This window comes from Terrapene carolina, unplaced genomic scaffold (genome assembly GCF_002925995.2).
Source record: "Terrapene carolina triunguis isolate 2854851 unplaced genomic scaffold, T_m_triunguis-2.0 Scaffold231, whole genome shotgun sequence".
In the NCBI taxonomy this organism is placed as follows: Eukaryota; Metazoa; Chordata; order Testudines; family Emydidae; genus Terrapene; species Terrapene triunguis.
The window spans coordinates 10,973,440-10,999,384 of NW_020664582.1; the positions used below are offsets into that span (position 1 = coordinate 10,973,440).

Sequence of the window (25,945 nt, forward strand, 5' to 3'; positions counted from 1 at the left end):
GTTCAGATGCAGCCTTATCTGTATCCTGTCTCACATTGCCATCATCCAGATTTTTTTAAATTCATTGTTTCCTCTGTATATTTAGTAGTTTAACACAACAGAAGCCAGTTTCGCCTTCCATCAAACATATTAGCTCATAGCTGTGTAATTCACTTCTCTGTTTTCATATTAGCAGTTTTGGTTTTTTTTTTTTTTTTTTTTTACTTTAATCCTATGGGGTTTTGGCACTTCTCGTGTGTTCATTTACTGGACAGCAAGTAACCTTCCCTACATCAGGGATCTGAAGGAAAGTAAAAACCTCCTTAGTGATAAGTGCTTTAAGCAAACTGATTACACAAATTGAAGTACACGGTCAACCTTTTCTTCAATCTTTGCATTATACCTAGTCTCTGCCACACTGATATCTAGATACCAATTTAGCAAGATTTACTTAAACATCCTGATGGGTGCCATTTGAGAACAACGTTTTACCCTCAGACATTCCCTGCCCCATAAGCCTCCCTTAACTTTTAAACGTAGTCTCTGGTAACGCCAACAAGATTTAACTGCAATTACTTATGTTTTCAAATATTTAGTAGTTCCCTCCCCACAGACAGATAGCTTATCTCTTCTTCCCTTTTTCTAAAATCCTGGCAGAAATACTGCCCTTATGTTTTTAAAAACAAAATATTATGATTCTGTATAATGTCAATTTTAAACGGTTAGCCACTTACTAGATACATTGAATTGGGCTGCCAACTAACTATTTTCTCTCTCTCTCTCTTTCTTTAATTACACAGCCATATCAGTCTACCAGATCAAGTACCAAACTTCTGTATCTTAAAACACATTATTCCTATCATCAGATCTATGCATGGGAAATAGATTTTTGGACCACATTCATTTCCTTTTTCTTAATGCACATTAAATTTGATTCATAGAAGGTCAGTTTCAATTCTCTTATGCCATAGTCTTCCTGAAAAGGTATCAATAATTCAGTTAAGAAAGTGTTCCCTCTCTGTTTGAAAGTGGAGGAAAGCTTGCACTTGGAATCAGTTATTCAAGACCCATTTTTCCCCCCTCACCAGTAGAAATTAATGAAATTCTTGTGAAATGGGTAAAGAGTAACTCCTCTAATGTGTAGCGAATTTTAAATTAGGATGATGAAGGTAGAGAGAAAAGCAGCTTCTTAATTAAAGTAATTTTCACAGATAAAAATAGAACTGACCCCTTTATGCAAATCTAAAAAGCTGTATTTTCTTTAGAAAACTGCATAGAATAAAATTCCTGCTTTGAAGTTACTCTCAAAGCTTCATACACTATCATTTTCCTCCTTTTTAAATAGTACCTGTACATCTGTTTACTTCCCATGCAAATTCAAAAAGCACTCTTATTGCAGGAGACCTAGTGAGTGCAGGTGTTGGGAAGAGCCATTAGGACAGGAAGGGTTATAAAGAATGCTCCATTAATGTGTATGATTAATTGCTATTGAGATGTGGGAGGAATATACTATTCTGCTGACAGAGAGGACTAAAATACTCTGCCAGGAATATAACCAAGCAATTGAAAGCCAGCTACTGTATTTATGGGACAATATTAACTGAAAGGGTTAGACTCCATAGTAGGTGTGAATGAGTTAGAAGGATTTACAGGATTGTAATAGAACTGCACCAATGTTTAATTGATATACTAATGCAATTCTGATGCTTTGCATGAGTCTGTCATAGGTTGCTTTTTCCTCTTTTGCAAACACAAATAGATGTATGCACACAGGTCAGATTTTGTGACACTATCTTTTTATATATGGAAATGTTGTTAGCGTCATATTAAATGCACAAGTGAATTGTTCTAAACCTACCCACCAGGGTCACTAGACATAGATTTCGGTACTTCTCAGATATAAAAGTAACTTGTTCAAATGGAGCCTATGCTACAATTAAGTTTTGTATGACCGTAGCCCCTCAGGGACCTAGTCATAGACAGGTCCTCATTGTGCTAGGTGCTGTACAAACAGTGATGATGTTGTTACCATTCCATAGTATTTGGTGTTCTCAATTAATTTGCAAGTCATTACACAAAAAACAATATCACCAGAGGCATCAAGCATAACTAGTTTGACCCATTCATTTAGGGCAGAAAATAAACTAAAACTACACTCCTTCACTCCAGAAAAGACTGCGTAACACACAAGTGAAGAGTGTGCTCTCTTCCCCCACCACCCTACTCTCTCCCCCACTCCAGGCAGATTGTAGTAGCAATTTCTCTTTCCCCCCTCCACCACCACCACCACCACCAAGAGAGTCTGGCTGTCTCCCACAGCTGGTGCCTTAACAAATCACGTAGTGATATGTAATGAGCACAATGGTCAGAGACCAGGAAGAGTCCTAAACAGAGATGCTGTGGCAGGAAGAATTTGGTAGGAACTGAACTTCTTTGGTGTTGGTCACCAGGGGGTCAAAATCCAGGCCCCTTCAGTAAAGAAACAGGTTGTAACCATCATTGAAACCTTTTTCTTGCTAAAAGAAAGCTCAAGGGTGAACTGGGCATAGAGAACGAACTCCTGGACCCTTACTTCTAGAAGTAAGAGGGTCAAAGCTAATGCACATTACTGACAGTGAGCATTGTAAGTAGGGTTATACTGCCACTGACTATGTTCTGTGTATGAAGAGAGGACTTCTATTCCTGTGCGGTTGGTCAATCACCTTCGGTTAGCAGTAAATTCACTTTTAACATTGTTAAAAAGAAAAAGGGACTATAAATGTGTGACTTTCTTCCATACGGAAGGAATTATATAAATTTATATTTAATCCAGAAGATGGCCCCTGGATGTTTTATTACATAAAGCAGTTAAGTCTTTTCCTATTTATCATGTACGCTGATTAAAAGCAGTGTATGTTACAAAGTAATTGCTAATTTCCAACAGAATTTGTTTCTTAGTTTTGCTATCTTGTAAGACTAATTAAGAAACTGGTACAATTTAACCATTTAAAATTAGCGTAATCCCCTTTTTCTAAAACCAAATTTTACAAATTTAAACTTAAACCTGAAACGTACTTGAAGTTCTAAATATAGCTAGAAGAATAATCTTATCAGAACCTTATCAGACACAATATAATCCCTCCGGTTTTCACACAGCAAAAGCTCACACCAGCACCAGAGGAGTGAGTTTTGAAAATCTGTGTAGTTTTTCATGAAAACTAGATGGTGTTTTTCCTGTCTGACACTTAATTGCCTTTTTCCCCTCAAAGGACTTTTTGGGGGGGAGTGCATGGGAGGGACATGGGGGGGGCAGAAAAATCTGAGATTTAAAAAAGCTGCATCTAATATCATTAAAGATATTCAAACACATTTTGAGGACTAAAACTCATCTGGTTCTATAGTGTCTAGACTGGTTTAGAAAAAAACAATTCCAAATTCCTTCACAAGTTTGGTGATATCTTGTGTTTTGAACACTTGTTTATACAGCATTTTTTTTAAATTGAATTCCTGAAAGGATTCACATGGGTTGTTTTGGGGGCAATTCTTTGCTGCTACCAAGTGAGCCTCACTCAAATATTTAATTAGAACTATTTAAAATTTATACTGCTTGCTAATTTATGCAAAGGTATTATTTCCACAACATATTGGTGTTGTTAAGTGTACTTGCAGTGTTTATTTTCAATATAGTGTCAGGGAACTTCATGGCCTCTTTTACAATATGAGTTAATACAACAGGGGTGAGTAGACTACTTTACAAAACCCATCTGTGGCACTGTGCAACCATGTATTTAAGAAACTGGTGAAAATTAGGGCAAAACTAACTCCATTTGATTTAAGCCCCCTGAAATGGAAGGTGCTACAGAAGTGCACAAGTATTTTTAGTACGCATGGAATTTGCCGCTACAAAATAATATAAAGGCAGCTCCTAAGGCATTCAAACCAGAATATCAGAAAAGCTATCATTTACACTCTACAGACAGCAGATGGTGATGTGTCTATTTAGGTATTTATACTGCACACATTCGTGTCACAGCATAGGATCTGACGGCTATCAAGTCCCCCATATCCACGTCTTAGTTACCAGCATTAGTGTCTGTATCCATTCTGCATCAATGTCACAAGGACAACAGCTAGTACAGTACATTACACATACCTATAATATTTAACTTACTACATCACATTGAACATGCAGGCAACACATCAATAAATCTCCCTCTTCTGTTGCTATTATGCAGTTCTTTTGATGTAATATATCAGACAGGCAGATTCTGCTGAGGTGCAGAAACTTTTCTCTAGAGGGTGGGGTGGCATTGCTATGTTTGGCATTTACTATTCTCAGTATTAGCTACCTTCAACTAGACAGAAGTCGTACTGGCTTGTAGTTAAACATGTAAATATAAGTTCAGTTCCTACAGAGGCTGTTAAATTTTATTTAGCTCCTGTCACTCTGTGTCCAACATTATCCCCTGAAAAGAAAAGTTCACCGATACAGAACCTCTCCCACACCATAAAACTCATTCTAAGAACAGGTTTTGCTGTATCTAACTTTCTATGTACCACTGCTCTCAAATTATGTTTTGTAGTTAAGTACATACCAATGAAGGATGGCAATTGTTACTATAAAAGTTTGGAGAAATGACAAACACGTATTCATGAGGAACTTATCTTCCTCATTCCTTAGAAATTAGATATGGATTCATGGAATTCCTTAAACAAACTATGAGCCTGATACGACAAAGAATTAAGCACACGTGCTTAACTTTACTCATGTGCAAGCCATACCAGGGGTTCAATAAGAATTGAAGAGCCCATAAACTTTCTCTTGAATTATTCATAACGCCCCCCCCCCCACACCTCCCATCCCCTCCTTTTTTTTTTAAACCCCAGAAATACTCTCATTTTTTCTATCAGTTTCAAAATTGGTAATTTTGGTTTTAAAGCATTTGAGGAATGTCCTTGATCTTTTAAAGTGTACAGTCCTGTACATTTTTAAAAAAATGGATACTAGACAGTGTCTGAAACGTAGTTTATTTTCAGTATTTTGCTTACAGATACCTTCCTGAGATTCAATGTATGTACAAATCCAGACTAAGCACTAGAAATGTTCTAGCATTAACATCACTTTATAATCTCAAAGTGCTGTACAAGAACTAGTCAAGCCTCTTACCCCTCCTGTTACTACCCCATCATACAGATGGTATAAAGAGACAGATTAAGTGGCTTGTCCAAGACCAGTATCAGCACTGGAGTTAGAACTCAGGAGATATTTATCTACATAACACAACACACTGGTGAAGCATCTTGGTGTCGTGGATTGTACATGATTTGCATGCAAGAACTCCTGAGTTCTGATCCCAGTGCTCATATGAAGCCTGACTAGTGCTTGTACAGCACTTGGAAACTGTGACACAAAGGGATATAAAGGCTTACAACTTAAAACTATTCTATTTTTAAAAGGTATGCATTTAGAATGCTGGGTATAGGTTTGCTCATAACTTCTTGTGACCCGGTGCACCTGTAAGCAAAACATAGAAAATAAACACTCCTGTTTCAGACACTGCAAAATAAGTAGTTTAGTGTTCATTAAAAAAAAAATATATATATATATATATATACACACACACACACACAGTACTGTATATTTTAGAAGACTAATGGACATTCTCCTGAAGTGTTTGCAAACCAAAATGGCTTATTTTAAAACTGATGGAGAAGACCCTGAGAGCATTTCTACAGTAAATATAAAAAATATCCCACAATGGTGTAGAGGCAACTTGGATTGAACATGGTTAGGAGATAGGAACTCCTGAGTTACAATTATGTAGCAGTGTATCCACAAAACACTAATTTCTTTAGTATTATTGTTATTGTGGCATGAACTAGGCTCTTCACATTAAGACAAAGAAAGAACAAAGACAAACATACATATATCAAATTTTTCAGTGATATAAAGTATACATGTCATGTTTTTTGTTCATTTTTACCATTTGTCAGTCAACTGATGGAGTGTTCGGTTTCCACAGAACCCGATATTACAGGAGGAAAAGACCTACTGAGCCAACCTCCTATCAATACAGAAGTGTCTCAGCAGCTTTCTGAACTATACTATTGATTTTAATCTATGCCTCTCCTTACATCCTCCTTTAAAGTGACTGTGATGACGCAGCCTGTCCTAAAATTGGAAGATTTTTGCCCATGCCACTCAGAGAAATATTTGTGAGGTTGCAGCCGCAAGTGCAATTTACAAATGAAAAACTGCTTTGTCTCAACAGCATTTTGACTAGCTGCAATTTTGATCAGTGCTAATCCAAGAGCCATCTTGGGTAAATTCAGGATTGGCTAACAGGCAGAGGCAACATTTTAACAGATCATGTTAATGAATACAGATGGGTGAGATGCTTACATACATTATTTATAGAAGTACAGGTGACAAATAGGAACCACAGGGAAGAATGGCAGGTGGTGTTTTTTAAACTTCTGATAACTTCTTGCATAAAAGTTACGTTAATTATTTTTGGTTTTCCCCATGAACTTAGACTGGTTTATCTTAATAAAACAGGGAATTTCACAGAGATGAAGCGAATACTTTTATTGTACAGGATGTTTACAAAATAATAGATCCATCTTTTACTGTATTGTACTGTGTCTGGCTTTTTTGTTGGCCTGTTAGTTACCAAGATGGAAAGTTTGAGGGGGGAAAATCCCACACAGAGGAAACACTACATTTATAAACTCCGACTGAATGACAATTTTGAAGAGGGCAAGAGCAGGCTCAGTAGATTGTGCGCGTGCGCACACGCACCAATGAATTCATTCAGTGTGTGTGTGTGTGTGTGTGTGTGTGTGTGTGTGCGCGCGTGTGTGCGTGTGTGTGTGTGTGTGTGTGTGTGCGTGTGTGAAGTGCAACTCATACCTGTTTATGAGGACCCCTGAGTATGTGCGCCTTGGCGCCTTCACAAGCCGTCCTCATTGCTTCCAGTGACGGTGTTCCCAATAGATCTGTGATCAAATCCAACTGTAGGTGCAGAATACGTACATTACAGATTAATTTCAGAGATATGCTTATCTTTAAATTCACACAAAGCTGGAACAATGGATTTGTAAAGTCTGATTCAGTCTGAAATAAGCTTCCAAAGTTAAATTTTTACTTTTAATAAACTACATAAGTGCAATCAGTTTTAAATAGACACTAAAATAAAACTAGATTAATGGCAAAGGCAAACAAACCATTCACTACCATGTTTGGGAGTATTTAGTGTAGGTTTACGGAAACGTTTTATTGTAATTTTAAAAAAACTAGATTTACTCTGTTATAATTTTTGAAAATACCATTTAAAATATGTTATGCATACTACAAACTGAATGTCTAGTCTTGTTTGAATGTCAACAGTACACCTCAAAGCACTGAGCAATGAAAGATAGGTAAAAACAGCCACATACAAATGCACGTAGATGGCAAAATATTTTTCAGTGATAAAACAACTTATGATCAGAACTACTATGCAAAGTATTATATAAAGCCAAATTCCAGTGCCTTCAAGTGTGAGAAATTCTTATGTGAACAAGAGTGCTTAGTCTGTTTAATGTTACTTTAGAGCAAAGAATCAAAACATGAAAAATGTCTTTAACAGAACCTGCTTTAGTTTTCTTTTTAGATTAAATGTTCATCAGTAGATATTTAGGCTATGTGTATTCAATTTAGTGCAGCCTTTTAAAATTAGATGTTCTTGAATTTAAATTATCCATTAGATAAAGAATGATTTTCATCTCCTTTGTAGAACTGCTGATGTAAAGAAATGGTGTTAAATTACATGAGTGGTGAGTTTGTTTGGGAGGCAAGAATAAGTAAAAGTAAAAGGCCTGCCCAGGACCCAGGGAAGAGTAGTCTGGTTTGGGTAGTGGGAAAGCAAGTTAACTGTATGGGAGGAGTTGTTAGTATTATTGTAGTGTCAAGGAGCCCCAGTCATGGACCAGGACCCTATTGTGACAGGCGTTGAACAAAAACAGAACAAAAAGATATTCACTACCCTATACACCTTAGATAATACCTTGTTTTGAGTTTGTCTTGTTGAGTTTGCTTTGTTTACATTTCTTTATTTGTGTAAGCAATAAATACTCTATAGTATGATTTTTTTTACTCTTATTGCCCACAAGCGTGTGCATGTACATGCATATTTATGGTGAAAAAAAGACATTGCCAAATGCCAGGTCAAACTTCTTAGAAAAAGTCAGTGGGCAGATTATCACCCAAGTTCCAAATGTTCCTATATGACCATTATGCACTTGAGCTAATGGATCAATTGCAAAGCTTTCCCTGCAGAGTAAAGCCATTATCATTGTACAGGCTAATATGGATGACAACCCACTTTGACTGTCAGTACAAAATAGGGAAGTGTGATTATTGCTTACACACCACCAAAGCATTTGTTGCTGTTAAAGCTGCCAGTCCCCTGTAAATATGAGATCATTTCCTACTCTCCAGCAGAGATCCCAATCTATGAAGGTGCCACTTTGCACACTTAACACTTTTGCTTGGTGTTGAGTATATGTCTAGCCCTTCCCCCAACAAATGATTTTTAAGTATAGGTACTGAAGTAGTAAAACAAATACCTATAAACATAACCAGATGGGGGAAATGAGATAGCTCATGCGTTAGGGTTTTCTTCTTTTTGAAATTGGGAAAGTATATATTGTAAATTACCCAAACATAAGTGTAAATATGAAGCCAGCAATACCACTGTGGAATTAACTGATCAGATCCTTAACTGTTGTAAACTGATGCAACTCTATCGGCTTCAATGAAGCAATGCCAATTTACATCAACTGAGGATCTGGCCCACGTCTATAGTTTCCCATATCATTAACATTTAACTATAACTTTGTCCCCTTAACCATATTTAACAGCTCAGGGGACACACAACTGTCAGACTTTCATCTTTAAGGGTAGGTCTACACTTACCTCCAGGTCCGGCGGTAAGCAATCGATCTTCTGGGATCGATTTATCGTGTCTTGTCTAGACATGATAAATCAATCCCGGATTGATCCCAGAAGTGCTCGCCGTCGACGCCGGTACTCCAGCTCGGCGAGAGGAGTACGCGGCATCGACGGGGGAGCCTGCCTGCCGCGTCTGGACCCGCGGTAAGTTCGAACTAAGGTACTTCGAATTCAGCTACGTTATTAACGTAGCTGAATTTGCGTACCTTAGTTCGAAGTGGGGGGTTAGTGTGGACCAGGCCTAAGTCACCGGGTTGCATTCCTATAACATCTATAGGTTCACTGACGTTTCAGTGGCTGATTTTAAGAAAGTTGATGGTCTCAGCATAGCTCCTACAGGACAGCTGTTCACATCACAGAAGTCACCACTACAGATGAAAGCCTTGTTGCTGTGTTGCATCTGAGACTATCACCCTCATCTTGAGAATTGCTTCTTCCAGAACAAGGCTGAGGAACACCAAAAGGGCATATGCATACAAGGCTTTGTTTGTCTGTTTTGTTTAAAAATCTTATGTTAGACAATCTGAAGATTTCAGTGTTGGGGGAGTATTCCGAGCTACTGTTTACATTCTTTTTACAATTATGAATTATACAACAGATCAAAATATTGTTTAAATTCGTGTGTTCTGAACTCTGTTAAAACAATCCTGAAGCAATTTGACCGTTAATCATACTAATTGCCAAATTTATTTTTTCTAAATTAAGTTGAAATGCAGCACTGTGTACACAGTATCAGCATGTAAATATCAACTGAAACCCAATAGTTTTTTTTCTTTTTGCTAAATGTTAAAATCTGTTGGTCTCAGTTAGATCACGTTCACCTTATTTCAACATAAACCAAATTGGAAATTTTTTTGCCTGTGTGTAAAGCAGGTGATACAAAAGCAGGTTTGAGGTTCAAATGTGATGATTTCAAGGAATTCTGCAGTACACTATAGTGAAGACTTTTACAGTGAAGTTTAGTTATACCTGCTGAATGGGACTTTGGGCCTGAAACAATATTCTTCGGCCAAGTAGTTCTGCAAAGATACAGCCCACAGACCAAATATCAATAGCATTGCTGTAGTGACGGCTGCCCATCAGGATTTCCGGAGCCCGATAATACTGAGTGACAACTTCCTGAGTCATGTGACGAGATTCATCCAATTCTTCCACCCTGGCCAATCCAAAATCACAAATCTAAATTGAGATGGTAAATAAATAAAAAAAATTACCAAAATACTTAGTGCGTTTCACACAGATATGTCTTTAGTAACAAAGTATAAAATCCCAAACCAGCATTAATTGTTTTTAAAAATCTGCATATTGCAATAACTGCATAAGCAAGCTTTACTTTTTTTATTTATTTATTTTTTTAAAAGTGTTTGTTTTTTGGGGGGCCTATTATGTTATTTAGTTGCATAAATATTTAAATACCTAAAATGTCTATAATTTAGATTTTCTTGAAGTGACAATATATTTTTCAGCTGGCATTACACTGTTAAGTTTAATATTAAAATCCCAATCCAGCATTTTGCTCCTAAAAGATCACTGACAACTTCCTGGGCTCAAAATGATTCATTCCAATACACATTTCCTTTTTTGACGGTGCTCCTTAAAGATGTCAGCAGTGAGATTTGACCTTTCCTGTCACTACAGAGTGCGGCTGTTCTTAATTTTTTTTTTAAGTTTCTTTTTATTAGGGTAAAGGAAAAAGTTGCCAGCCAAGATTTTCAAAATAAGGACCTAATTAAATTAAAAACAAATAAAGCTGGTTTAGGTACAGTAGGGCACATTTCCTTACCCTTAAAAATATAAAAATAAATTAAAGGAGAAATCTCCAGCATTCACTGCTACCTTCATGGTGGCAATGTGTTACTAACAGTGCAGTAGCAACACTTAAACGTATTACAGGCTTTTCAAAACGGCTAAGCACACAGCAGTTCCCACTGAAGTCAACGGAAAAAAATTTCTGTCCATATAGCTTTACTCTTGTTTTTTGGGGGGAGATGTGGGGCTGCTTTTACTTATGAAAACACTTAACTGGGGAAAGATTTTATTAACCGACAAATCTTTTTGACCATGACCCCTGATATATAATGAACTGTACAAATTTTAAATAAATTTAGATACCACCTTAAGAACACAGTTGCTGTTCACAAGTAGGTTCCCTGGTTTAATGTCTCGATGTAAAATCCCAGCTGAATGTAGATATTTCAGACCTGAAATATTAAACAAAATAAATATATTCTCTACTATAATCTATGACTGAGGACATATTTTCCTGAAAGACATCATAAATCCTGAACCTGCAAAGACTTATGCATCTGCTTAACTTTACACACTACCAGTAGTCCCATTGACTTTAACTCACTACTTTACTACTCAAGAATAAGTTAAACATATAAATAAGTCTTTGCAGAATCCAGGTCATAGAGAGCAAATTATTTAAGCAGACAAACTTTTCAACGTATTTTTCTTCCCCTGTTTTCCTATAAAAGTACCATATTACTGTATAAAAATTATAATTATATTATAAACAGTTCTTATAAATAAATATATCTATTTCAATTACATAATTTCGGAAGCACTAACATTCAGTTGACGTATAACTAGAAGTTTTTAAGAGGAGTGTTCAAGAGGAAGTAGCATGAGGCAGTACAATATACAACACAGGTTTTGGTTCAATGTAATTATTTTACAGCTCACAGTTGCTGTGATGATTTTCTGTTGTTTATTACCTTGTAAACTGGTGGGCAGACACACCAGCCATGGAATTTAAAATAAAGTCCCAAACTACAGTTTAGCCCAAGGCCCTTTATTCAGGGCTAACTTTATTACTACAAAAAATTTCAAAACAAAACAAAGCAACTCAGAGCATTTGGTCACTGCCACTAAAGGCCTTTCAACTTTCATCAGGCTGGGAGGGGAGAGGACAAACCATTCCCATGAGTTATCCCCCTCACAGCTGCTTCCCCTGTGCTTTTATAGTCTCCGTGGTTGCAACTCTGGTCCATTTTAACAAACAAAAAATTCAGGAAGCACCTCACTAAAGCTCATCATGGAGTAAGTGTCCATGAAAGGAATGAGGTCAGTGTGAAGTTTACTAAGTATTGGAAATGTAGCAGACAAAATCTGGTCAATAGAAAAGTGACCTGATCCTCACTTAGGGATATGGGACAAAATGGGTAGTGCTGAGGTCAAAGGTCAAGTGACCAGGGCAGATAGAATCAAAAATTATTCACAGAGCTCTCTGAAGAGGCTCCAACTGGCAGCATTACATTGTCATCTTGATGGAAATTAAAGTTGATGTGCACTACCACTTACTCTAAAGCCAACTCACGACAGAGGCACAAACACAATTTGTCCTTCAGAGGGATAAACTTTTCCTCTGGTTCAACAGGCTTGGCTGGGGGACAGTACTGCCTTTGAATGTACTTTATACCTCCTTGTTCTGACATTGCTGAATATAACCCAATAACTATTTTTATCAAGAAAAAATGGCTTCTGTTTATTTTCAGCTGATTTTCATTGTGGATGGGGAAAACAAAAAAGAACACATGGAAAGTGAGGCAGTTTAGAACTGATTACAAGTCAGAAGTCCAACTCATTAACCTGAATCAGTAATTTCCGAATCTACTGAAAGATCTAAATTTATAACCAGTATCATAAGATTATTTGTACTGAGCCAATTTTAGTGGCCATTTCTACATCAATTTCAATTATGTTGTTTTACAATATAGTATCATATTTAGTTCTGGCTAAAATGTATTCACCAGATAGGATGGCCTCAGGTGTCTTCTCTGCAGCCTAATTCAAAAGGCCACTTTACTTCAGAAGATCCATAGTTTAAAAAAATCAGTGTTGTGCTTCATCTTTTCAGTAACCATTAGAAAAGTTATTCAGGTTAAAGCACAAGGATTGCCACCTTTATACATACAGTACTCTAAAAAAGCAGCAAGGCCAAGAGCTTCTTGTATACATTTGCTATTCTTTCAAAGACAACATTCAGTAACAAAACAATTTATTAAATATATCTTGTTCTACACATTAGTGAGGCAAGTCTTGGGAGTAAAAGTTCAGAAACTACGAAGAGAAAATTACCAAGTAAGAATACACCACTTAGTTCAATATTGTTTCATCAATTTTAAACAAAAGTTACCTCTTAAAATCTGGTAAAGAAAAACTTTGACATGATCCGAGCTGAGTGGTTGAGGAGAGACGATAATCTTATGGAGGTCACTCTGCATCAATTCGGTGACAACGTATCTTCAAGTTATTAGTTAAGGAAAGTACAGAGAGTGCAGCATATAATCCATTTGAAACAGTTACTCTTGCTCACAAGAATTTTAAATCTTATAGCTCAAAGCCATAGAATAACAAAAGAATAAAGCTTCTTGACTGATATAATAGAGGTCAAATCTCCAGACTTCCACAAGAATTACTTGACAGTTTAGTTACAAGAGAAAACTTAATTACTGAACAAAGCCACATTTATACTTATGTATATACATTACAAAACTATCTGAAAGCCAAAACATGGTTCATGAAGGATAAGATGCCCAGTATTAATTTAACCGTATTTTAAAGCCTGTAATTTTGGGCTCAAAATTCTTATTAAATAATAAATTACATGCGATTCTGGTGGCATCATCTTAATCCTTAGTGGAAATTTATCCACATCACATAACCAGACCAATTGATAGAGGTCAATACAGTTGGAAAATACAGCCCAAGCAGGGGTATTGTAGGTCAGTAGTACATTGCTCTTATAGGAAGTTTGTACAGTGCATTGTGCCAGCTCTACCTGTAGTATCAATATTTCACTTCCACAAGCTCCAAATCTCCTCCCATGCACACACATACAAATCACTGGTTGTAAATCTCTTTCAAGTTCTAATTTAAAAAAAATAGCACCTCTCTGTGGAAGAAAAGGCAAAAGCCACCAATTGGTGTGCTGTCACACACACAAAGCAACAGGTGTAGGAGACTGCTGGTGATTTACAACAGTCGCTGAATATTCCAAGTGTTGTTATTCTTGCTGACATCAATGTAGCGATGTAAATTAAGAACAGGGGCACGTCTGCTCAGAAATCGTAAAATACTATCTTTCACAAATGGAGAAATACAGCAGAGGGACCACAGAAACAACATTGTCCGGAAATTGATGAAGTTGTCAATTTCCTGAATGCAGAGGTTATGGACAAAAAAGTAACTCAAAAAAACCCCCAAAAAGGGTACCTTGGGTGCTGATGATAGCTGCTCACCACATCAGGCATATCTGCTTACTTTACTGACACATTTTTGCTCATGTCAGCAGCAAAGAGCATACATAGCTGCTGAAAAGCAAGTTGTATTTTATTCTGCCTCCTGCGTCAACAAAATTGCCAGCTAAGTACTGATTTGCATTCTTTATTGTTGATGAGCGTCTGCAATGATGGATAGTCTGAAGTAGAGCCAGTATGTCTTGATTTTCAAGTAACAGGTTGAATTTCTAATGCTGACGGTTCAGAAAAATCTTATTTTGATGTACAAACTGAGCAAGTTTGATAGGAGAATAAAGAAACATACTATGTTTACCCAGCTGCTGTTCAGGGGACAGCCACATTCAAAATGAAAAGGGAAATTCTGGGATTTGCTGTACTAATATACAAGTAACTTAATGTACTCACTGTTGCAGATGGTCAGTCAAATATTGTGGCCTTATTTTCAATACACTATTATTATTTATATTATAATAATGCCTAGAGCCCCAGCTGTGGTTAGATAGTAGTGGTGGGCATAGTACAAACACACAGTTAAGAGATACTCCTGGGCCCAAAGAATATACAATCCAAGTAGCCAAAAAAGGTTAGGAGGGGAAACAAAGGCACAGAGAGGAAGTGCCTTGCCAAGGCCACACATCAGGCCAGCTGCAGAGCCAGAAATAGAGCATGGGTCTCTCAAGTCCCAGTCCAGTGTCTTCTTCAGTGAGTCACACTGTCTCATTTGCAATTCAAGCTAAGAGAATTGCAATCGGCTCTCCTGTGTTTCGAGGTATAAGCTGATGATCTGCAGGGGGCAGGAACAGCTCAACTTCCACCCACCAGAATACAGCACTGCACACTTGTGAGGGGCATAATATTTTTCCTGCCTTCTTCTGAAGCATCAGGCCACTGCCAGAAGCAGGATAACAAAATGTATGGACTAATCCAGAAGAGAAAATTCTCTCTTTCACACTTGACACTTTGACTTTTGGAAACAAAAATCCTTATGAATGAGACATAATCCAGTAGCATTCCTATCTGCTGTGCACCAGCCATGACAATTCTGTAAACTCTGCACCTTTCAGTGGGATTTTCAAAAGTGTTGACCCTAACTCTGCAGCCACTGATGTTGATAGGAGTTTTACCAATGATTTCAGTGGGAACACCATTAAGTCAATGCTGAGTTGAGTGCTTTTTAAAAATCCCACCTTTAACCTGTAAAACCACTAGATCGTCTATGCATCCACTACTTCAATACTTATAGCTAGGCTAAATCCTCTGCTAAATAACTCTGCAAATGACAGCAAACTAACTGTGAGATAGAGTTCAGAAAGATATCTAAGCCAGTAAACTGATAAACAGATGAGCCCTGTCAGGAATTTCCACCCCTTCTTCTTACCACTCCTTGGTTAGTGAATCAGCACAGTTTAAACCTCATGTACGATGACCCAGTAAGATCCTGCAACCTCCTTTCTTCCCCAGCCAAATAATTGCTTACCCCACCAACCCTGTCTGTTGCTTCATATAAATTACCATTCAATTCATTCCTTTCGAGTATCTTTTTTTTAGGTCCTCTATCTAACCAGGTTTTAGACATCATCTAAAAATGCATTCAAATTTTTTTAACTGGTACAGTACTAAAACCCACCAAGTTATATTTAATAAATGAATGACATCACATAATTCTCTAACAAAAACTTCCCTAGAACTTCTCTTCACCCAAAGAGAAGTTCAGCAACATTGCAATACAATAATTTTTAGTTTAATAAAGCAATTTCCACTTTGCAAAGGCCTCCTTTTAATAGTTATGCCAGCCTTTTTACATTTCATTTTACCTGCTGGCTGCAACTTATCCTGAAATTCTTCATTTTCCAATAAAATATTCAAAAACCCAAAAGCAATACTGTGCACTTTATTATAAGATTTCTGTTTTGCTATACCACAAATCCTCCTAAATCTCAATCCCTAGCATAATGTCTCCCAGATGTCTCAACTAGTTGCCATGCCAACTAAAGCCGCTTAAATTAAATGAGGGCCTGAAATGGCACCTGCACCACTCCAAGTCTGTTGCGCATTAAATAAAGCTCTCTTGACAGGGGCTCAGAGGTGCCATTAACTTGAACAGCAGCTATCTGATTATTGTGTCTGGATAATTTAATGAGAATCTCTAAACAAGAGTGAAAGCAGGACTTGCTCAGTGTATCTGTCTTTTGCAAATGTGGCAGCCTCTTAAACAGCTGGTGCCCAACCAGGTCAATGTCTTTGCTTAGGCCTGTTAATATTTAGCTAAAATAACAGGCTGTGTCTAAAGTTATGGGATTTCAATAAAATATTTTAACTGACACTTGCATTTTTCCTATTTAAATTGATCTATAATATATGCTGGCCAGTAGGAGGTCACTGGAGCTATATTACACAGCTAAACTGAACATTACCACCAGATGAAAATTGCTACTGACAGCTGTAATTAGTTAAGTAGCTGTATAAAATTAGAACTACAAAGTGTACCAGTTCGCTTCAGAACAATTATAAAGGAAAATGCGGAGCACAATAGACCCTCACTAATTCACACCGACTCCGAGACCCACCGAAATTAGTAAATTTTGCAAATTGACAAGTAAGCAAACAAAAAACAAGAATATTGCATGAAAGTGGACTTCGTTCTTTGGCTGTATTAACTTAATTTCAATAATGTATAAACATAACTCATGTCCTATAGCGAAGGCTATGTTTTAGTCACGGGTATTTTTAGTAAAAGTCATGGACAGGTTACAGGCAGTAAACAAAAATTCACAGCCTGTGACCTGTCCATGACTTGTACTATATACTCCTGACTAAATCTTGGGGAGGGTGCTGGCCCAGGGGTGCTGCGGGTGCTCGGGGGGGGGGGGGCAGCCCAGGAGGCACCGCGGGTGCGGGGGAACAGTGGCACACGGCCTGGGACCTGCGGTGGTGCTGATGTGGGGGGTTTGGCAGGGCTGGCAGGTTCCCTACTCAGCTCCGCGCCTCCCTGGAAGCGGCAACATCCCTCAGCTCCTAAGCGGAGGCACAGCCACACGGCTCTGCACCCTGCCTCCTCCGCGAGCACTGGCTCCGCAACTCCCATTTGCTGGGAACTGCGCCCAATGGGAGCTGTGGGGGCGGTGCCTGCAGGCAAAGACAGCACTCAGAACCCCCTGGCTGTGCCTCCCCTTAAGAAACGAGCGATGTCACTGCTTCCGGGGAGCCTCCCTGAGGTAAGCACCGCCCAGAGTGCTCACCTCCTCCCGTGCCCCAACCCCCTACCCTGAGCCCCCCTCCCAAATTCCTGCTGGGGGGGAAGGAAGGGGAGGCAGTGGCCTGAGACTGCCCCAGCAGCGGCTGGCCCAGGGGCTGCCCAAGTTGCTCAGGCAACCCCCGGGTCAGCCGCACCAGAAGTCATGGAAAAATCACGGAATCCATGACTTGTGACCCCCGTGACCAACTCACAGCCTTACCTATAGTACATTAACAAGGAAAGAAGTCTCAGAAATCTCACATTTAGGTTGGGGATGAGACCACCATGTTTGGGCCAAGATATGGGGTATGTGGATTAGCAGAATATGAATTAGCAAGGTCCCGAGGAAGTAAATGGTGAAAGATGTGTTCAACTGCTATCTTACCACGGGAAAAGGTTTCAACAGTTTATTTTCTAACCAGAGAAGTTCTTATAATTTTTACATTTCAGGATGCCCTTGGACACAGAGACAGGAATTCTCTCATTCAGCCACTTTAGCACATTAGGATCATACTAGCTCAATCTGTGGTGACATATCTGTTTCTTCTTGCCACTTCCCAAATGCAATAACCCAGTCATTATAATTCTCCTGTAATATGCTTGTTTCCTATGAATATCAAAGTAAGAAAAGGCTGGTCTGGTTACGAATAGTATAAGAATTAATGGAATAAAATCTCATGAAACTTATTTCTATAGATCCTCATTTATAGTTAAAAATATGCTGGCATTTCCTCTCAACCCATGTTAATTATTAACTGGCAGTGGAATCACCATCTATTACGTAAGGGGTGCTGTGGGCTCTGTTCTTCTGGTTGGCAAGAGTAAAATGTTCAGGGCTCTCTGATGCTCAGTAAAAACCACTAGTTTGAAAACCTATTTAACTAGTGGTATAATGAGTGAAGATTCATTCCCTGAAGGCATGGGAAAGAAAGAGATGACAGAACATGGCCTGTGGTATTGCGATAAATTACACCACCTATTTTAAGATTTTCTAAATCCTCTCAATTATATAATTATTTGGACTCAAGATTAAATTAATTTGATGTTTGAATGGGAAATTCTTCAAGTGCTCGTATTACTATGCACTTGTTGCAGTTTACAGCACAGTATGCATGTAAGGCTTCAGTACAACTATTAAATGCAGCCATGCATAAAAGAGGAAGCAATGTAAGAAGCAGTACAAATTAAGGGGAAAAGTATTTTTACGGATGACAGACTGATACACAAGTTACTACTGATTTTTAAAAAAATAAAAACCTTCGGACATTTGGAATAGAGAACATATGATATTGAGAAAATGACAAAATATTGTCAAGTATTTCTACACAAAGCTAACATTTTAAGACTTTCCTCATTATGCAATTTGTATTTGCTCAACAACAGTCACAACCTTGTAGTCACAATTTAAGTCAAAGAAGTGATTAATGATAAATGATGCAATAAGAGTGGACCTTGTGTGTGTGTGTGGGGGGGGGGAGGGCTTATGGTCAAATAAGTACTTGATGAAACAACTGACTAAATAAAACTACACTCTCATTGTATTCAGTTTTCCTGATGCACAAAACAGATTTTCAGTCCATAGCAAAGGCCCTTCAAAAAATACAAAGGGGGGAAAAAGGCAGACCTTACTCAGAAAATACAGAGGGTGGGGGAAGGCAGACCTTAGTTTATTGGTTTGGAAATATCACATTTTCAACAGGTGCAAGCAGCATGGCATATTATGCTACAAGCAACAGATTTAAAATGTCTAAGAAAGAGGGGAAGAAAGAAGAACGAGTAACAATGAGGGAAGGAGAAGACAGAAATTCAAAGAGTAAAAGACTACTGTATAACATTTTGAAAAGGTCCTGCAAAAGAATGAGAGGTCAGAGTACTCTAATAGGCACTCTGATAGTGTGACCAGTCATCCTTTTCATTGGGAGCTTGAATAATTTTTAAATGATGCATTTGTCCAGGTCATGTCTCATGAAACTCTGTCAGAGAGCTCTTAAGACAGAATGGGGAAGTCCGCTGCACATCTCTTCCTGCAGTGCATCAATTCAGGTTGACACATGTGATTGACAAAAAGTGACAATATTGTTAATCTTCAGCTGCTTCTGGCATAAGCTTCCATTGGGAAAATCTTCAGAGAAAGAGTGACTAGAGAAGCCTGCAATAATTATTGGTCAAGAAGGAGAACATCTGTCTTTCTCCAGTTGCAGAATTCAATACTACAAAAGATTAGAAAGCAATATTCTGGATTGATACTAGCAAAGTGCTGTACTATTAATTCAGATGTTCCAATAATCCTTCAGTACAATACGGAGGGTATACAACTTCTTATTAAGACATTAGATCTCCATCTTCTTGACTTATAATTTGAGCTGTCATGTTGTCAAGATGGATTGTTCAACATTTGGTATCTTATGACTAAATATTTCACTCAATTATCTGGTATTTACTGTAGGGGACAGATTCTTGCTCCATATTTTCCATGGGGATTGAGTATTTTATTGCTAGATTCCTAGGTTTGTTATTTATATTATCTTTACATATATTCTTGTTTTGATTTTATTTCTATAAATGTTATGCCACTTTCAGTAAAGTTTTTTAAACATAAAAAAGTGAAACAAAATTAAGTTATTCGTCAATGCAATAACATCCACTAGAATTAATGGTCAAGAATCCTTGTAAAAAAGTTCATATTAGACTGCTTTAACCAGGTAACTGACTGGCACCTATGCATATTTTAAACGGACACTTTATAAATGGGTATCTATGTCACCCTAACAGCTGGCTATGAGTTTAGGCATATCATACCACTAGAATGCATATCTAAGCTTGGTAACAGTGGTTGGATTTCTGCATAACAGTTTTTTGTATGCCATTTCCATGCCTATGGTTATGGGGATATGCCATCAACTCCAGCTCAGAGATGGATTAACGTTGATCAAATATAGCTTCTACACCTGTGTAAAGTAAATTGTTACTGCTTACGTATGAGCCTTAGTGTTCTGTTGGAGGTTAGGTATGTGTAAAGTAGAGCAATATGATGAAGTCCGTAAAAAGCTTCTGCTTAGGACGGCAAAGAGCACCTGCAGATCATGGCAAAAATGCTAAGTTTCCCAGTCAATAGCTTGGAGACATGTCCAAGGCACACATGTAACCTACCGCAGAAGCCCACGTACAATTTCTCACAGGTAAGAGCTTGAGTGGTACTTGCAGCAAAAACAAAAGCACAGTTCAAATTTCTATCCATGTATAGATGCTACAACATGGAAATAAACTGAGTAATGTTAGGAAGGTATTTTCTGTGCTATTTTCTCTATAAAAATATAGAGACTGGCAAATGCTTCAACCATTACCTAATGATGTCTTTATATCTGACTCCTCCGTAGGTTAGACTGGGACAATTATATCAATAAACAGGTAAGATATACTGAATGTTCATCACAGATTTTAAAATGCAAAAACTTGCTTGTTACAAATTTAGGTAACTTAAAATAAACAAAAATTAGAATTATGTGTTATAAATAACTTATAAAAGTTAAACCTCACTAGATTCTGTGTAATAAGAGAGGAACATCAAGATTATCCCATCTATTTGGCAGACCTCTTAAGAGAAGAGAAGTTTTCATTGCTGCCAAACTACCTTTAGTCTAAGGATTTACATTTACATGGGACAAAGGGCCATCTCCCTAGAATCCTCTTTAGATACGAAGTACATGCTTCACAAGCAGTCACATTAGACTACTCTCATCCATAATATTTTATTACTATTATATTAAATAAAGCATCCTCCACAAGCTAGAGGTAGATGGTTAATAAATGGGTTACATATAAAAGTAGAAAAGATTTGAATCAGACAGGAAAGAATGAGAGCTTTCTAAAATAAACACTAAACTATATACATCAAGTCCAAATTACATAAAATTAGTGTGTACTTAACCGCACTCCTGAACTAGGGTTCCTCTCAGCCTTCCTACTTCTAATCTTATGACACTACTTGTTTAATTGGAATCAAAATAGCTAAATCAACACATATCACTCAAGTTTTTAATAGCTATATCAAAATAGGACACTCAATCTGAAATAAGCATTAACACACAAATATGCACTAAAATAACAGAAGTCGTGAATTATAATTCATTTCATTATTGTGTTATACTTAGTTCTGGGTAGACCAGACAAATCTTTGGTTTTCAGAATTGTAAGGCTCTTTTCCCCTCCCCCCCCCCCCCCCCCCCCCGCCAACAGTTCTGTAGTCAAACCCACAGCCTGACTTTCTATTCATTCCTTTAGAGGAGCAATCCAGTCTTTAAGTATTCAGGCCTTAAATTCACTCACCAGATGAGCTTGGGATTTTGCTTATTCACCAAGGAAATAAAAGATTCATCCAGATTGTTTTCACCGACATCTCCCTTTCCCAGAAAAGCTTCTAGGTTCCGCATCTTAGAAGTTTCCTTGGCAAATGGAACGCATTTAGCATAACATTCAATGGCATCTGCCCATTAAACTTCACGTTCAGCAGCACAGGTACACATCTGCAATGTGTGCTGTTACTGTACTTGGCAACAGTGAAGCAATTAATTCTACAAAACCTCAAAGGAAATTCATATACAGACATTAAAACAACATTCCATATTAAACAGAGTGCAACTAAAAATGGGTTATTAGGACTAGAATTCTCTTATACTGACCTACAAAGAGCTTTAAAAAAAAAAAGATTGGAATGTTTCCTTTTACAAGAGATGTACAGAGGTTTAAAGGTGGATGTTAAAGTAGAGGGGATGATGATTCTGCTTTTTTCCTTTTTTAAACTTTAGACATATCAAAAAGAATGCCAAGTCTGGTCTTCCTTAGTTTTGCTGGCAGACTTCTTTTGGGGAGGTGGGGGGATTGGAACATGTGTATTGTGAAGTCTTACATCTTCAAAGGTGGGATGTTGAACCTTCAAAAGTTCTACAGGACAAGGAACCAGGATCTACATTTTGTGAAGAGATTTTTACCCTCACTTTCATTATATGCAATACATAACAAGGGAAATATGGTACCTGTTAGTTTTCTCCCCTTGTGTCTATTAGCAAAGCCAAATACTTGGGTATGGCTCCCCCTTACCAGCAGATGGAATTTTTCAATGACATTCCAGATGTTTACTATGGGCTTGCCAACGTGAAATCCTAAGTGGAAAATCACTATAACAAGTCACTAAAACTAATGACCAACCAACCTCTTGAACGAAATCTATGAGTATCAAATTCAGGTTGGACTGGCAATAAGCAAAGTAGTCACCATCTGGAAAATATGTGGTGATTTAAGGGAAAAGAGTTGGCAGTCCCTGTCATTATTTGTTAATTTTTCACAAGGTCAGACACTTCTTAAAAAAATTCAAGTTCCATGAAAATTTAATTACTGTTTCCCTGAATTGGACATTGTATGAATAGTAACGACAATAACTTCTAGAGCTATTTTCTTAAAAATAAACCGTTAAAGCTTCAAATGGACAACTTCAAGTCAACTTATTAGTAGAAACAGAAACAAGGAAAAAACAATCAACATATACAATGAAGCTCTCATACATTAATTTCACTTCAATACCTCTATGGTGAGGGTCCTCAGTGTTCAATTGTTGCAATGGTTTGTGTCAGGAAGTTGACTCCCAGAACAAACGGGTTAAAATAATAAACTTCCTAAGCACCCAAAAATAATGAATTAACAGAATCTACTTGAATAAAAAAATTCAAAATACTACTTTTATGTGTACTAAATCTATCTAAAAATTAAAACAAACCTATTAAAAAGGTGTGATTTTAAAAAGCAAATATGAACTGGTGCATTGATTGTAACAGATTTTAACCAAGTATGCCACTTGTCACCTCTGTTAGACAATCATTTCCCTGAAAAGGAGCAATCAGACCACAAGACAAAATAGTTTCATATGAACAATACAATCCAAACGTCAAAAAACTAAAATCACAACTCCTATGTAGAGTTTTATAAAACACTGTCAAAATACACTATCCTTAAAATCAGTTACCATTTATGAAAAAATGAATGCCTCTGTTCTTTTACATATAGAATTGTTCAAAAACATCTATATAAAAGATTATGGTTACCCAATTTAAATATTTTTGATAGTACAGTCCCACAGAGGAAGCAATCCTTAACCTAGATCTGATTTATAACTCATATGACGCGTAATAAAATGAGGGCATTTAACTAGTGTAGATAACTGAAATCCAATTTATGAAGATTATTTGTCTCAGACACTGCTGTCCACATGAAAGAAATAGCTATACACACTGATGGGAGTATTATCTATCGTTCATATGAAAGAGCCAGCCGTAAAGTATATCCAATCTTTGCAACCAGTAACTTGGTATGAAACAGAAAATCTGCATGCGCTTCGGTTAGAATCATTGACCTTGAAATGTGTTAATATTTTTCTGCAGCAATCAATATAGGGTATTATACAAAACAAAATAGTTTATTTCCCAAGCAAAGATTATCCAACTATAAAAAACTGAATTTTCAGCTGGTCAACAAAATCGTTAAATTGGTCAAAAGTAGAAAAATAACTAGAACCTGATCAACCAGTAAAAAAAACAGCCTTCCAAAAGCCTAGCAATACTCCACAAAATTCCAAAGAGCTCAGTTGGAGGTTGAAACCAAATACAATAAAGCTTCCTGTAGGATAAGCAGAATGTATAATGAGCAAGTGTGGGATATTGAATTAATCAATTTCAACTTTAGCGCTACCATGTCGGCAGGATAACATTGCAGAAAAATATCGGTCCACCTAGTTCTGAATACTCATGGATGTTATTTTGTGTAGAAATTTAGGGGTTTTTTTATATAAAAATATAGGAAATACACATAAATATGCACACGAATAAAATTCTTTTGTTGGGGAAATGATTGTATCTACACATACACCCTTCTTTTTAAAACTTCTGGAAATGGTTTGCAGCCATCATATTGCTGGACGTTTACAATGGCTATTTCAATATCATGGACTGCCCTCGAGTTGCCCAGCAGGATTTGATGGTGTAATTTCGGTCTCTACTCAGTTTATAATTCACAACAAAGTGGTATAAATAAAAACTGGAAACAGAAAGCTAACAAAGGGCAGCAGTATGATGGCAAGAAATGCTTGAACAAGCCAGGTCACAGGAGTTTCCTTTCAACTCTTCTGCATTTGGTTTAAATCTTGAACATTTGCTTTTGTTTATAATAAAAAGATGAAAGTTAAATGCTTAGCAGCACAGGCCAGAACAGCCTGAAAATGCTACCCAAGGAAAAGCTTTTGGCTCCTTCTGAAAGATGGTCACTTGAGCAACCTCTCAGGCAACTGGAGCATCATCCAACCCTATCTGCTCAGAAGGGCTCAGCCTATCAGGGGTTCTCAAACGGGGAGTCGGGACCCCTGAGGGGGTTACGAGGTTATTACATGGGGGGATTGCGAGCTGTCAGCCTCCACCCCAACCCCCACTTTGCCTCCAGCATTTGTAATGGTGTTAAATATATTTAAAAGTGTTTTTAATTTATATGGGGGGTTGCACTCAGAGGCTTGCTATGTGAAAGGGGTCACCAGTACAAAAAAGTTTGAGAACCACCGGCCAGCTCAACACAGTCTTTTTTTTTTTTTTTTGAAGACACAGCATGAAATTACCAACTCCACAATTTCAACCAGGAAAGGCATTAAAACGAGAGAGAAGAAGAGGTTATACTGTTCAGTTTAAGATTTCTGCACAATAGCTGAGTTAACACAATTTAGACATGTTACACACACTGCAAAATGACCCCTGTAGTCATGGTATTACCAATAAGCTGCAAAGGTAGTTCTAATTTTTGTATAAATATAAAATAAAATACATGCTGTAAATAAACCAAAATTATTTAAAGTTTAAATGCTACAGAAAGTCCTTAAAAAAAAATCTGACTACTTCAGGCAATATATTTATCTTCTCTCTCTCTCTCACACACACACACACACACACACACACACACCTGACTGCCCTATCAAAAATTTCGGAGACTCTTTGCAAAAAAAAGTTCAATTAAAAATTATCCCCAAATCTTGTATACAAGACGAAGGTGTAAAACCACCATAGGCATTACAAGTTTAATATAGGTCATTCTCCCTTGCATGACCAAGTTTGAATCGGATTAGCCTTACCAATTTTCAGTACTATAAGCACCACTCTCAAGGTTCTGCAAGTTGAAAATGTTAGGATAATAGAAACAAGAAAAAACTAAGAAATCTAACTTTTACTAGAATGTATTAGTTCATTCTTGAACGCCTTTTCTGTTTCTGTTTTGTAATTAACAATTGCTATTCTACTCAGATTCTCTAAATGAAAAGACTGTTTTCAGAGCCCTATTCCAGCCCACAACACACCAGCTAACTGAAGGCAGCACTTTGTATTCTTGATAACATGACGGAAATGCCTGAGTGACCATTTAGTTTTATGCCACCTTGAGATGTAGGATCTGGCCACTTACGCAAGCTGAGAAATATTTAATGAATTA

General features: G+C 37.4%; 1 protein-coding gene across 1 annotated transcript in view; it reads right to left on the reverse strand.

The window, feature by feature from the left end:
• The window catches only part of NLK (nemo like kinase), a 105,884-nt gene that overhangs the window by 14,522 nt on the left and 65,417 nt on the right, over positions 1–25,945 (reverse strand). The window contains exons 4-7 of the mRNA XM_026656572.2: positions 13,095–13,201; positions 11,069–11,154; positions 9,923–10,132; positions 6,872–6,973 (exon numbers count right to left, since the gene is read on the reverse strand). Of these exons, the coding sequence (XP_026512357.1) occupies positions 6,872–6,973; positions 9,923–10,132; positions 11,069–11,154; positions 13,095–13,201 (505 nt within the window). The remainder of the gene's footprint in view (positions 1–6,871; positions 6,974–9,922; positions 10,133–11,068; positions 11,155–13,094; positions 13,202–25,945) is intronic.